This window comes from Mobula birostris, chromosome 7 (genome assembly GCF_030028105.1).
Source record: "Mobula birostris isolate sMobBir1 chromosome 7, sMobBir1.hap1, whole genome shotgun sequence".
Taxonomy (NCBI): Eukaryota; Metazoa; Chordata; class Chondrichthyes; order Myliobatiformes; family Myliobatidae; genus Mobula; species Mobula birostris.
Genome location: NC_092376.1, coordinates 50,845,852 through 50,861,803, shown reverse-complemented (window position 1 = coordinate 50,861,803; position 15,952 = coordinate 50,845,852). Strand labels below are relative to the sequence as shown.

The following is a 15,952-nucleotide window of genomic DNA, read 5'->3' as shown; positions in this document are numbered from 1 at the left end:
CAGTGGTGACTTCCATTATAGATGTCTTCCTTTGTCGTGAGCTGGGTCCTGAGTTGTGAGAAGTAGTCACAAACAAGAGAAAAGCTGTAGATGTTGGAAATCCAAGTAACACACACAAAATGCTGGAGGAACTCAGCAGGACAGGCAGCATCCATGGAAATGAGTAAACAGTCAACATCTTGTGCGTGTTGTGTGAAGTGGTACCTGTTTTCCAGAATCTTGGCATGAACTTTTATTATTGGAAGGCAGTGAGAAGCAGCAGGGGCTGACTATTGTCTTGCAGATGTTCAGTGTGAAGGCCATTCTCTCATAAGTTCAGTGAATGTATTGTCGACATCTTGGAGCTCATCTTTCAAATACAGTGGATTGTAGTTAATTGGCTACTTCTTTCTTTTTACAAACTATAATTACATCTGAGTTGGTCCCTTAATGGGTATTGTTTCTCTTGAGTTAAACTTACAGACCTTCTCAGAGAACTTTGATTCATTTAATGTTAAAGAGAATTTTTCTCTATTAAGGGCTAGCTTGACTAGTTCCTTGGATGTTGTTGGATATACCTGATGGGCTCTGAAGATTTATTTACCTTCATATATGGCACACTTTAGGCACGTTTATTGACTGTGCAAATACCTGCCAAATTTGCACAAGTAAATTACGAGTTTCATAAAGTTCAATTCCTGCTTCAGTCTAAAAGACTGCTCTTTTACTCTCTAACACTATCTGATCTTGGTCTGAATGATTAGAGATATTTATAATGCTGTTTACTCAAAAAAAACCAACTCTAACCAACCATGTACGCACCAGAAATCTCTTAGTTGCAGTGCATTCTTCTACTTGTCAATCATTCATGTGCCACCTTGGAAAGGCAGTCCAAACCTAGATTTAATCTTCTCCCTGGGCCTCAAAATAGAACCTTCTTATTTTGCGAAAATCCATGTCCATCAATTGGAAGTCTTATCATTTTCCCTTGACCTGCAATGGTATTACCATCGTCCAATTCCCCATTAGAAGTATTTTACTTTAGAGATACAGCACTGTAACAAGCTTTCCAGCCCAACAAGCCAACACAACCCATGTGACCAATTTACCTACTAACCAATACGTCTTTGGAATATTGGAGGAAACCAGAGCACCTGGAGGAAACCCACACAGTCACAAGAAGAATGAACAAACTCCTTACGGACAGCAGTGGAAAGGAACTCACATCACAGATAAGCTAACTGCTACACCACTGTGCTAATTAAATATCCTGCTTAGAATCCAACCTTATCCAGGCACTTAATTACTGAGGATCAGACACCACTGCAACAAGAGACTCACCACTTTATTCACAGAACTCATCTACCATCTACAGAGCACAACATAAAGAAGGACCATGGATGTATTTCTATGCACCATTTTAGTCACCTCTTCAAAAGGTTCACTGATGTTCATAAGAAATGACTTACGCTTTACAAGTTAAATCTGAGCAGCAGAAAATTTAAGATAGTCAGTCACTCCATTAAAAAGTATTGAATCTGGCAACTTCCCACTGAAGAATATGAGGCTAAACTGGTCTCTGGTTTCCTGTGCTCATTTCATTTAAGAAATATGGCATGAAATTTGAAATTCTGCAATCTAAGGAAGTGATTCCTGACTCTAGTTTACATTGCATAATTATAGTTGTCAGTGCCTGTCTTTAAAACCTGCAATGTAACACTGTCTGAGGGATTTGTCATTCTTTAATATCCATAATACATGTTACGTGTTTTCCTAATGACAGGAGATTGATTAAAGTGTTCTTACATTGTCTGGAGTTTGAATATGATTTCATCGAAATATTGAAGACTCTGAGATAGATTAACAAGATCAATGTGTTCTCTTAAAACAAAGAAAATGGCAAAAATCATCTTGTCCAAGACATTTGTTACTCATTAATGTTATTGTTCTCTTCTTCATCTTTATTCTGCCAACATTCACTTGGGTGAGTCTCAGCAGATAATTTAATATTGATTTTCTATGTGATACTTGTCATGCTTTTCCTCTTCTTCCACTGAATAATGTAACAAAATAATTCTACTTTCATCCTTTTTCTCTTTTAATTTAGAGGTTCACAAGGTCTCAAAGGAATTGCATGGTTATTATTACATTCTCCTTGTTTTTTTTCTCTCTATAGTCTGCACCGGTACTTAAATGTACTATCAACATTTACTGTGATTTGTATCTTTCCCATCAGTTGCCAGAATCTGCATTAGTTTTACCCATTTTGAAAGCTTTTTCCTTTTAACTTTAGGTGATAACTTACCTCATTTATCAATGGATGCTTTTAAATCATGGAGCTCTTTCTTTGTTCCTACAACGTAGTATAAAATATTTTACTGAAACAATGGCTTTTTACCTGTATTGCACTTAAAGCTTGCCAACATTTTCAGCATCAGAAAGCACTTTCTATTATAACCAAATATTTTTATGTTCCTGTCTCCTTATCCAGCTATTGTGTGACCTTTAGGTGAGATTGGCAATTTCTTGCCACTTTAGCCGTGCCCACTGGGATGTGGGTTGAGAATGTCACAGCTGCACTGCACACATAACCCAATCGTCTGCAGATGAAAATCCATCCCTTCATTCCGGATTCAGTCAGAAACATGGTCCTATGTGAGTACCCAAAAGTGAAGCCTTCTAATCATCTTCTTGTTCACCAAGCAGCAAGCAGCTGGAGCACCATGCTTAGAAAACTGCCTATTCTTCATGTGTTAAACTAAAACTTCTGACCCAATTTAATAAATATGTGCATGCTGATTGTAAATTGGTGAGTGGAATAAACATCTAATCTAAAATATTAAATGTTTCAAAAATTCAAAAATTATACCTGATGTGCACACTCATGTTTGCAGTATGAATTGGAAGTGGTTTATTATTGTTGCATGCACTAAGATACAGTAAAAAGCTTGTTCATTACATAGTGCATTGAGGTAGAACAAGGTAAAACAGCAACAGTGTAGAATAAAGTCTAACAGCTACAGAGGAAGTGCAATGCAGCTGAACGATAAGGTGCAGGATCATAACGAAGTAGATTTTGAGGTCAGGAGTCCAGCTTATTATACCAAGGAACCATTCAGTGGTCTTATAAGAGCAGGATAGAAGCTGTCCTTGAGCCTGGTGGTTTGTATCTCCTGCCCAATGAAAGAAGGGAGAATAGAGAATGTCTAGGGTGCATAGAGTCTTTGATTGTATTGAATGCTTTACTGAAGCAGTGAGAAGTGTAGACAGAGTCCATGGAGGGAAGGCTGGTTTCTATGATATGCTGAGTTCTGTTCTCAACTCTCAGCAACTTCTTGCAGTTATGTGTAGAGCAGATGCCATACTAAGCCATAATGCATTGAGATAGGATACTTCCTATGTTTATATATCACAGTGGAATGATTATAGTGCTGGTATTTGCGTGCATGTGCGTTGCTGAGTCTCACTGGAAATGTTCAGACAAGATGTAAGGAGCAAAGCTGGTTTTACAACAGCATTCCATTTTGATGCTGATGTTCCAGATAATGCCCTTTTTCAGCCTTGCTCAGCTGCGCATACACACTGTAGCAGGAAAGGAATCAACAACAGTTGACAACCATGTAAAAGAATCATCAACAACTTCCTGACGAAGGGTCTCCATCCAAAATGCTGTTTATTCCTCACAATAAACATTGCCTGGATTTGAGTTGCTCCAGCATTTTGTGTGTGTATTAACAGCTTACAGGTTAGTTGTTAGGCCAATGTTATAACTGTACAATTATGAAGAGCTTTCTAGAGTCCTTCAGTGTCACCAAAGTGAACAAGGATCATGTCAAGCAATGAAGTGACCTGGTTTTAATTCTCCTCATCAAGACATGAGCACAGCAGTAAACATTCCTGTTGGAATAGAGAACGCTGGGAAAAGGAGGAGAGAATAATTTATTGTAAGAGGTTATTTCCACCCAGGGTGTTCACAGAGCAATTCTTCAACCTGAACATGGCTGTGCTTCAACGTGACATCCCCTCTAAAAGACGCCACCATAGCTGCTGTCACAAAGCAGGATGTTACTGAAGTGATGTGGGCATTCATTTACTCCTTTTGAGCTCGTTCCAGGGTGGAGGCAGAAATGATTGCTACATCTTACCAGTTGACCATTCAGTATTGCACAATAAAACTGACTCTATTTAAAGAATGCTGAGGACGTCATTCGCTTTTCAAAGCGCACTGGTGGAGTGAGCACAGCGTCAGTTGCAAGCTTTCTAATGGTGCAGGACACCAGCGAACGACATAAGCATGTCATTGATATCACCAAAACAAATTCCATTCCCAAATCAAACAACTGAATTGCAATTGCAGACAGCAAATCATTCAGCCTCTGGCATTCTGACAGCTGCGGTGTTGCCTTCATTCTGCAGCTGTCCCCAGGGCAACTTCATCTGAGACACACGACAAACTGAAAAATGGCTATTGGGCAAGGGCCACCCAATATATACCAAAAGAATAAGATTGAACATCCACAAACATGGTATGGAAATGTGGATTGGTACATTGAAACAATGCTTCTGTTGACTGGATTATTTATGGGGCGGTTGAGTAGGGATTTGTGTTTGAGGATCGTTCCAGTACTCAACCAGCTGCATAGATTCACCATCGTGAAAGTACAATTCTTGCCACCAGTTTCAGCCAGCAGAGGAGCAGGGGAAGAAAGAAGGCTAAGTACATGGTAGATAGTCAGACAGACTGTCTGTGAACAGTTCATTGAGTTATGATTTCCATAGTTCTTCATCTCGCCCACATTTCATTGCTGACAGTTTCGTGGCCATAGTGGAGAAACAGAAAGGCTACGTAAATATTTCAAACCAAATTTGTAAGTAAAAGCATGACCCACAGGATAAAAACTTCAACAAATCACCTTTGTGCAGTTACTAAGTACTTGTTCCCACACAATGCTACTCAATAGCTACAGCATGCCAGGGTAGGGAGTGTTCGATTGACCTAAAAGGCCTTTTATGAACAGTTTAAAGGTCAGACTGCACCATCTCGGAATGAGTACTGGCAGCCTGATCTGCTTGACAAGGAAAATAAAGGCTATTGGCAGAGTCCAGGGATGGAGGAAACCTGCTGACATTATGAAGGAAGATAACAAGTTTGTGCTCCACTGAACTGCCACCACCTATGTCAGCAATCCTTCTACTCTTTTGGAGGATAATTTGCTCTCCAAGCTCCTTTGGACACTGATGTGTGCAGAAGCATACTAGCAGCAATCTGATCTACGCAAGAGCTGTATGATGGCCACGTTGTTTCTCAGTCGGAAGTGATTGTGGGATGAGGGAGAATCAGAATATTAAAATTTGATTTGGTATGATGATATTACTACTTTTGATGGTTACAGCCATCAAGCCGAGTGCTGGATATACCAAAGATGATGTGGGTATGATCACATAGGTGGGTCTTTCCCTCAAAGGGAAACTGGTGCCCTCAGCAGGTTTCCACCATTTCACTTCCAAGCACCATGGGGGAGGCACCATGGATGCAGCAATGCATTGGATAACCAGCGGTCAGTGGCAACACTGATACCATCAAAGAGAGCATCGTAATACCAAACCAAAGTTTAACATTGTTGTGAGACAAGGATGGGGAGGTTTACTACAGTGCTAGGTAGGTGAGGTTGAAATAAACCAATGAATATTGAGTGTTAATCCTCAATCTTGATTATTTGGTGGCACAGTGCGTAGCAGTTAGCATTATGCTTTAACAGCACCTCAACCCGGCTTCAATTCCACCACTATCTATGAAGAGTTTGGACATTAACTGCTCTGTTTTCCTCCGGGTGCTTCAGTTTCCTCCCACAGTCCAAAGATGTACAGATTCAAAGGTTAATTGGTTACAGGGGCTCATGGGCTGGAAGGGCCTGTCACCGAAATCTATCTCTAAATAAATAAATATATGAAGCGTAGTGGGGTTTTGACTACTGACCAGTTTTCCACTGGTCTCATAACTGGTGTTTGAAGATTCATTCACTAAGCTTTAATGCACCCAGATGTTCAGAGCTATAAGCCTGACATCGACCATCACAGCTATTGCTCCCACTGTCTTCTGAGAGTTTAGCTTTAGGCTGCTGGTTCTCAATGGATAAATAACATCAGTCCTCTTCTGTAAAGACTTGCAGTAAGCATCAAACATTTGGAGCCAGATTTCTCCCATGTTGTTCTATTTCTCAGTGTAGCAGGTCATAATAAATTCCAGAGCACATGCACAAGACACAATGCACCTCCCCTTTAAAAGCTTTAGACTGGCCTTAATTGACACTGGATGCTCTTGTTACTCACCCCTGCTGAGGTAACAAGCTAATAAACAGTCATATAGCGACCATGTATATAAGCACATTTGGCTCCCACCACTTTTTTGATAATCATATGCACCTTAATCTGGTTACTATTATATTATAGTTATTTATGGCACAGATCTACTCTGCTAGACTTAAGCTGTTTTTTTAGTTTCTGAGAACTACTCTGACTCAAGAACATTGTAATAACTCTACCTCAGTCCTCACACCCTAGACTCTACAGTCCTGCACTCTACAGATTGCCTACTTCAGCAAAGATTCCACCATGTTCAAAAATACGGTATAAAGGTGAGTTGAGGATAGAAGTGACAACTCAATTATCCCCACTTGCATCCCCTTAATCACCTAATCCCTTTAATTCAGGCCAAGGTGTAATTCTTTCTCTCCAGATGACTAATATACCAGTTTTCATCTGCTAAATTAAAAAGGCTGATTCACAGTTATATCTGACCATTACTTCCTGAACATACACATTTGTATACATCAGTAGGCACAGATTAGAAAACAAGTGCTTATGATTCCAGGAGTGTCTACTTACCAATCTGCCATCAGCTATCTTTTGAAGCCTTGGGCATCTCTATTTTGATGACTCAAACATTTAAGGTTGCATTTAATTACTACAAAGATTTATGTAAACATTGGTTTCTATGTTACATTATATGTATTTGAAGACCAAATATTTTAGAACAAATTTTGCTTGCATAGATTCTGAATTGTGATTAACATGTATCATAAGGGAGCCAGAAGGTTGCAGAACTAAAGGTGATTATAGAACAATGTTGGGAAAGGAGTTGAAAAAAAAATATCATTTTAAATCAAAACAAGGCAATAACTTTGTGATATACAAATATGTGCCTTTATTTCATAGTGATTTACAAAACAGTTACAAAAAAATTTCATTTAGTACAATCTGAAAAAAAAATGACTGTTACTTAATAATTTAGTGACATTGAAATGAAGTTGGATAATGCAAATGATTCTTAAGTGAACATATCAGTGGTTCAGGTGTATCTGAATTCGAAAGGATTAAGGAAAAGAAACAATTTTGTTATTTTTTAACATTATGTGATCAGGACACATGACTTTTGATAGCTTCTCATTTACTCAGATGGGGAACTCTCCATTCTTGAATTTGGCACTAAGGTGAAGATATCTTTCTGCCCATATCCACACTGAATTCTGTAATTGCACATTCAACATTTCTGTTCATCTGTAAATAAACTGCAACAGGCTGTTTGGTTGAATGGTGGAATCTGTTTTAACCCTTGGAAAAGGTTGCATTTTGCAGCATTCAGTGGGACAGTAACCATGTATGAGGGCGCCTACTTCCAGATTTAGCCTGAGGACACGAGGTGGGAGGAAATGGATTGCCAATTTAATAATTGCTCATTCCTCAATCTCTTCACAAGAGTAAATAATAGGGCTGGTTTGCCTGCAAGTCCATTACAAAGTTGTTCTTGTTGCTCCTGAAGTATCTGGTTGGTTAATAATCACTAAGGTACAACATCCAGCTCCAGCTAAGGAGACCTTGGAAGATGCTGCATCTCCTGACACCAGTGCCAATGCTGCCAGCAGCCCCTTCCTCATTTATGATCAACAAATTGTCATGTATAAATCAAAGCGTCATTCTTACCAAACCCACCAAGGTTTAATATCTGCTCTGGTAGAGATTTACAGGAGTTATGTGACTGCGTGCCCTGAAAGTACATGTCTACTTCCTTTGAAAAGGAAAAGTTTCCATCATCTTCCTGTTGCACCTCTTGTAGGAAAGGTCTAGGGCTGTGGATTAGCATTGTTAAGATAAAAACAGTGAAGGCTTTCCATATGCTAATGATTTAACTATCACTTGCCACTCGCATCCTATCCCGAGTGAGCGTCTACTACTTAATGAAATGGAATCCCGTCACTGGGTGTTGTTGGGTCCCAATCTCCAGTAACCATGCATTCAGACATACAGGTTATCTACAAGATCCACTTCTCAGCAAGTGTCAGCCGGAGGGATACCTTTGGTTTTCTATCTCTTCTTGATGCTCTGCTGTTAGTCCTCCTACAAGAAAGGAATAAGAGATTAACGGCTGTGAGTAAAGGAATGAGTAAAGCCAATAGCTAGATGGAGAGCATTCATTGATGGTGACTATGAGTGAGAGGCATGACATTACAAATGACAAGGCTGATTTCCCGTGGTGGCAAGGCAAATGGGGGTGACAGCAAGTGTATAGACAGGGCGTGCTGGAGTAGACAAAAGGGCAGAGTGAAAAGGGTGGATTACGATGCACATAAGAATGTAAGTGCCACTGTGCCCACCTTTCCTGACTTGATGTATCATTAAATTCCATGGGGCACTGAGTCCTGGGGTGGGGGGACCACTCTCCTGTTGCTGACTTCTGCTACAGAGTTCTTCCTTCCATCTGTAGAGAAGATAATCTCACCAGCATGACATCCAGTGAGGCACCAGTGAACGTGGGGACATCAGTAGATCAGGGTACTGACCATCAAACGTGATGCTTGTAATGTGGTCCTAATTATCCAAGCTGAAATTGAATCGTATGCCTCCTTATGCTCGCTCTGCCCACTTATCCAGAAAATCCCAGACTAATCGGTTATTGAAATGTTCTTTCCATGCACTGCAGAGAAAAAATAATCAGCACTTCCTACCTGCTGTCAAGCTCTCCACAGTCCCCCCATTCCTAGTCCCTGAGGAGCTATATGTTTAAATTCAATTTAATGAATCCAGCACTGAAATTAATATATGTTGAAGTATAATAGTTTGACTTTTGTAGATAGCAGCACCATGGCCCTCCTGTTATTCCCATCATTTAAGATTTTTTGGTTCACTTTTTGTGCTCTCCATTGCACCCATGTCCCCAAAAGAGTTAATTACAATGACTTCCAAAAGAACATTCCAGTTCATCTTTCTCATCGCACGTTCTTTCTTCCCACCTCCCTCCAAAACAGCCTTTCTCCAAACCTTTCTGGTGAATTTGTACTCTGTACTTTCTGAACTGCTTCCTGCATTGGTTGTCTCCTCCATGGCTTTGTGGCCAAAACGCTGTAAAGTATTTCAGGAGCACTGCACAGTTTAAATATGGTTTGTTTAGCTTGTACTTGACTGTTTTCACTATGCAGGTCAGCAGATGGCTGACATGTGTATATGTTAAGTGTTCGTTTTGGCTTTAGCATTAGAATAGTTTTGTGACCTCTCACAGACATGATAAAAATATTTCTATAAATTCCACAACAATAAATATCTTCTGAAGAAGGCAAAGATTGAAGAAACACACACAAAATGCTGAAGGAGCTGAGTAGGTCAGGCAGCATCTATGGAAACGATGAGTCCACGTTTCGGGCCAGAACCCTTCATCAGGTTCCGGCCCGAAACGTCGAGTCATTGTTTCCACGGATGCTGCCCGACCTGCTGAGTTCCTCCAGCATGTTGTGAGTGTTGCTTTGACCCCGGCATCTGCAGATTATTTTCTGTTTAGCATCTATGGAGGGATAGAGACAATTGATGATTCGAGCTGAGATCATCTGCTACTTATTCCTCCCCATAGATGCTGACTGATCTGCTGAGTTCCTCCAGCATTTTGTGTGTGCAGTCCCAGATTTCCAGCATCTGCAGAACTTCTGATGTCTCCAAAAACAAAGTGTAATTGGAGGAGAGAATGATGTGGCTATTGAAGGCCGGTTTGGGGTGATCATATTTATCATTCCAATCAGGAAGATCCATGGAATCTATGAGAAAATGGCAAGTTTGATTACAAACAGGTTCAGTGGAGGAAAACAGTCAATAGGTTTGTAATGACCAGGGGGCTATTTGCAGTGGGATCCTGCAGAGCTCACAACTAGGGTCCCCTATTTGGAATGAGCTGTTGGAGCACGATTAAAGCTTGTTAGGAAGACTTGCAGTATAGTTGACTGCACAGAAGAAATTCTAAGCTGTAGGAACTTACCAGTGGACTAGTTAAGTGGTCACAAAAGTGGCAAATTGAACTCAGGAGTATGAGGTAATATGTCTGGGGAGAGCAAACAAGGCAAGGAAATGCATGATAAATGGAGGTCAGTGGACGTATAGAGTAGCAGAGATATCTTACAGCGTTTACCCGCTGCTCCCTAAAGATGATGGAGCAGGAAGAAAAGATGGTTTGAATAGCAAATGGATTGCTTGCCTTTTATCAGTGGAGAGGGGGAGGTACTAAAGCTGTATAACATAGCCGATGGGTTGCAACTAGAACATCGTGCATAGTTTTAGACACCACGGCAAAGATGCTTTAGCAGTTGAAAGGGTACAGAGGAATCAATAGTGCCGCAGACAGGACTAAAGGATTATAGCTATGAGAAGAAACTAACTAAAGAAGGATTATTTTCTTGAAACAGAGGATTCAGAAGAAATTTATGAGATATCTAGAAACCTTAATAAAATGAACAAATAGGATTGGCCTTTGTAGAGAAGCTGATGACTCAGGAGTATAGATTTTAAGTTAATTGTTGTATCTAGGAGGAATTGAATAAAATTTTCCACAATAATAGCTCAATAAAATAAGGTAATAAAATGAGAAAATATGACATAGAGAGCTGAGATGGGAGTCTAAAATGAATCACTTTGTGCAAATACTGCAGGAATAAAGGGGAGTAATTTCAGTGAGATGCTCAGCTTGATTCATTGCTGGGAGACGGGAAGTGGTTAATAAGGGTCTTAAAGGAGCATTAAGGTAGAACAGAATAAGATGCTCGAAGGAGAAGTACCCAAGGAATAGGAAAGGAGAGAAAAAAATAATTTGGTATAAAGTTTAATTTAGTGACAAGTATTATAATCTTATCATGGAGTTAACTGTGAACTTCTCTAATCTACATTAACTTTCTGAGTCTGTTATGACACAAATGGGAAACCTAATGCTTTAAACTTTGGGCCTTTAGTGCAGCATTTTACTGTTCCAGACACTTCGAAATAACTCCTTTAACGAATAACCACTTTCATTCACTCTTCAATGTCTCATCCTTTCTTATTCTTGTATTCACTCTAAATATCTGCCGAATTGAATTGAGCTGTCAAATGTTTGTTGAAGTTGTGGAAGTTCACTATATTGCAAAGATAACTGCAATACCTAATTTTTAGCAAGCAGTATTTTTTTTCTATTCAGAATCCATTGGGAGTTTTTGTTTCTTTACAAGTTTACAGATAATCCTGAAGTTTGCCAATGTTAGTCAAAGCCTATTTTACACAAGATTTAACAAAATAACAATTAACAAGGTTTATAGATATCAGATTCTACTTAGCCTCTTTGTTAAAAACCGATTCATTGTTGGCACATTTATAGTCTATTGTTACATCCAATATGCTAATTCACTCTCTCCGTCATACTACCTAATAACTCCTGACACATTTGTTCGGAGTACTTCTGAACATATTTTATGACAACTGATTCAGTACAACGGAATGTGTGCGTGCCAAGTTCAACTGCTATATCCGCAGGAATACATACAGTATGCATTTGATTTTATTGTAAACCCAATAAGCTACGTTGTTAGTGTCATGTGTTCACTCTTACCTGGTTTCTTGGCACTCAAAATAATGCAAAGTTCTCTGTAGAGCCCACTGTAACGTCTGTGGCTGCATTAACAAGATGATAAAAGTAATTGGTATCAAGTAGCTATAGCTTATACAATGTGACTAAGAAAAATACCACAATCTGAACTACTTTACTATTTAAACAGAGAAAAACATAATCAAAAATAGAATATTATCAACAGTTGTAATGAAATGCACTGACAATCAAAGGAAGCAGTATAATTCAACAACAGATCTTTTATTATTCTGGGACAGACATTCCCAGAACTATTCTCTGACTATTGCTTTCAGTTATGTGCAGAAAGCGCTATTCACCATGGCAAATCCATACCTGTTGTCTAGAGAGAATAGCTAGAGTTTCTATTGGCCTTAAATTCATTTCAGTGGGTCATCTCATGGGAGATCCCTCTGCTTAGGATTTTTCTCTATTCTTCAGCTCAATATTTGTTTGTGCTGCAAATTGCTGGAGGTGCAAACTATCAACACTGGGATGCATCTGGGACATTAATGAATGATGGGAACATCAGTATAACTCCTCAACCAAAGAAATGGAAGGCTTTTTAAATGGAGATGAAATACAGCAGGAAATACACTGAATTAAATACAGAGAGGAAGACACGGAAAGAGAAATTAACAATTAAAGTGAAAAATAGAAAAGCAACAGAAATGTAAATGCCTTGAATCTTAAATATTAAAGGAATTATTTAGCAGTTTCTGTAAAGAGATTGAAGCCAGGTCAATTTGTTACCTCTCTGAGCTCGAGCTATTTAGTAGTATTACAGGACTATATGTTCAATATGTCCTTGCATAGTTGAATGGTAGCAATAACATTCTCCAGTAAATTGTATTGGCAATTGAGGAGGCTGTCTAATAGAAAAGGTATGAAAATGATGTTGAAATGTATTGAAATACAATCCTCTTCCAAAAGGCCAGTAAAAGGAAATAACATCAGTCTCATTCAGGGAACACCAGCACAACATTTTAAGTTAACTTGAATTAAAAATGTTTTATTAAAACCCTTTCTTCAGAATATGTACTCTTATAATAACTGCTAGCATAAAATAAGCTGCTGTTTTCAGCTTATAGTAGAATGGTAGCAATCGTTCAGCAATTTGTACAGGTAAAGGACGTGTTATCAGAACTAGTCAGATGAGTTGCACTTTGAACGATGTTACACAATCAGTAAACAGCAGATATGGTTGAAATAGTCTTGCAGCCATTCATAGTTCTAGGCAAGTAATAAAATTCACAGCACTTTAAGACTCCATTCCCTTAATGTTATCCTAGGAAAAAGAATGAAAATGACATTGTGAGAAAAATATAAGTAATATGTAAGACAGTGATTTCCCACCAGGAAACCATAGAGGGAAAAATCGTAGAATTTCAAAATATATTAGCAGTTATTTTAGAATCATCCCAGGAGAAAGAAAATTGTTTATATATTTTAATTCAATTTACATTCTAAAAAAATGTTGCAGTGAATATAGCTGCTCAAGAAGATTAGTTCTGATGAAAGATCATCAGCTTCAGATAATAACAGAGTCTGCACAGATGCTGCCTGACCTGCTGAGTATCTTCTACCTTTATTTCACAATTAAGTTTTATCTTCTATCCCTGTTGGAAAAAAATTGGATTTCAACACATTCCCATATCTTCATTTGTTAGGCAGTGTCTTTTACACTTAGAAAAAAATATGTTGAAACTCAGTCCAGAAGCTGGAATGTTGCTGTAATAAAGTCAGGCCCCATCAGTTACTTATTCAAGGGAGGTGGGCTTCACAGGCTGAGGCAGTATTTAATTGCCCATCGCTAATTACCCTTGAGAAGGTGGTGGTAAGCAGCATTCTTGAAATGCTGCAACATTGAGTTTACTGGTCAATACTGTATTACAAAATAAGTCTAACAGCAAAATCTGGACATAGACTATCCTTCATACAACTCCAAGAAAGATGGTACATTGCATTTATAGATTGCTTATAGCTAAGTAGAGCAATAACACACAATTTTAGGGCCTCTGGGCCATCAGAAAATTCAAATCCTAACTTTTCATTTGACCCAATGCTTTTTGTCTGTGTTAACCTCCCTCAACGATAATCAACGATAATGTGGCAAATAAAAATTACATTAGGGGTAATTTTCAAAATTACTAGTCTGAAAAATGACAGTTATTAACTCACAAAACAACCAGGTTTTAATAAAAGAAAGGGTGAGGGATACTTGAATGTTTAGGCTGCAGGCCTTGAGAGAAAATTAATGAATGTTTCAGTTAACCCTTTTGTTTCACCTGAAAGCTGTGATTTAAAGAACTCTTTTTCCCTACAAGATCTGTGATCTCTTGCAACATTGGTACAACACCAGAAGTGTGGCCTGATTGCTTCATCCATAGAAGTCAAGGAAGACTCCAACCTGCTGGCCAAAGCCATATTTCATTGTTTTCTACTCAATGTTGTATTAGGAAGCTCCCTCAAATTTCATACAAAGAAAGATTTCATCCATTTCTCTTCCAGCTCAGTGAAGAAGGCAAAGCAGGTTTTGCCTGATTACTCTTTTGAAGGAGTCCAAATGGATTCTAACAGCACAGTCCAGTCTTGCTGGGATTGCCTTACAAGATTCAAGGTTTTTGAAGCTCCTCCAAGAGGCAGGATGAAAGATGGGCCGGAATGAATATAAGACAACAAGATAAAGATCCCTTGGAAGTGTGGGTGTGGGTGTGGGTGTGGCTACAAATCCATCAAGGGAGAATGAAGTGCAGCGAGAAAGGCCAACAGCGACCTTGCAGTACTGCAGCAGATCAGACAAGAGGACCCAAAGCCGGGTAGTAAACCACAGAGCTGAAGGACCCAACATTGCCGGAGGTGATTTGTTGGTAGGGGAAGAAGGTCCAACAGTGGAGGACACACAAACACACTTGACATTGTCGACTGATCGTTTCCACGGATGCTGCCCGGCCTGCTGAGTTCCTCCAGCGTGTTGTGAGTGTTGCTCTGACATCCCCCCATCTGTGGAGCCACGCGAAAAAGCTAAGAGGAAGAAACCGGCAAGATCAAGTGGCCAAAGGAAAAGAAGTGGCCGAGGGCTGGACATAGACCTCAGTGCGATCCCACAGCATGCACTATGCAGCCAATTCATTCGGAGACTTCCTCTACGAAGCATGTAGAGATGGAGTTGGCAAAGCTGACGTCGAGCGAGTCGCTGCTCTAAGAGGAAAGGGAAGAAGGGAAAAGGACATAGAGCAGCCACTACAGAGGTGGCACCAGCTGCAGAAGAACTGGGAGAAAGCAGCATAGGAGGAGAAGATGGGCCTGTTATGGAACCAAGTGAAGCAGACACTGGCCAGGCTGCAAAGGGCAGAGTGTATTTGTAAGGAAAGGGGAAAGGGGAAAGGGGAGAGAGAGAGAGAGAGAAAGAGAGAAGGAGAGAGAGAGAAAGAGAGAAAGAGAGAAAAAGAGAGAGAGAGAGAGAGAGAGAAAGAAAAAACAAACTAGCTTCAAGAATCCCTTTAAAAATGCCCGACAGCTGTTGGGGAATAAAAAGAGTGGGAAGTTAGAAGCCACCAAAGAGGAGCCAGAGCAGTACATCAGGGGCCAGTACAGTGATCCAGCAAGGAAAATTTCCCTCAGATCATCAGGGTATGTTCCATGTCCTGCTCCTCCAACTGTCCAGTTTCACACCGTGCCCCCACCCAAGTGAAATCAGAAGTCATCAAAAAGGCAAGGACGGTGTCAGTACCAGGTCCAAACAGAATTCCTTACAAGCTCTATAGAAACTGTCCTTGTGGGCTAAAGGTCCTGTGGAATCTAACAAGAACTGCCTGGAAAACCCAGCACATCCCATCAGAGTGGCAATGAGCCGTGGTGGAGTTCGTACCCAAACAGCAGAGCTCCAGTTCCATCAGCCTTTTCAGGAGCATTGCACTGCTGAGCGTCAGGGGAAAATCACCTTCTCTGTCACGGCTCAGAGAATGACTAGTGTGGGCAATGACACCAGCTACCAGTAAGGAGTTCCAGGCTTCCCAGGATGTGTGGACCATCCTTCATTGAGATGGGATGAGATCCAATGAG

General features: G+C 39.9%; 1 protein-coding gene across 1 annotated transcript in view; it reads right to left on the bottom strand.

Moving 5' to 3' along the window:
• Positions 1–15,952, bottom strand: part of gucy1a2 (guanylate cyclase 1, soluble, alpha 2) — a 159,147-nt gene that overhangs the window by 114,483 nt on the left and 28,712 nt on the right. The window contains exon 2 of the mRNA XM_072264324.1: positions 11,888–11,934. Within this exon, the coding sequence (XP_072120425.1) occupies positions 11,888–11,934 (47 nt within the window). The remainder of the gene's footprint in view (positions 1–11,887; positions 11,935–15,952) is intronic.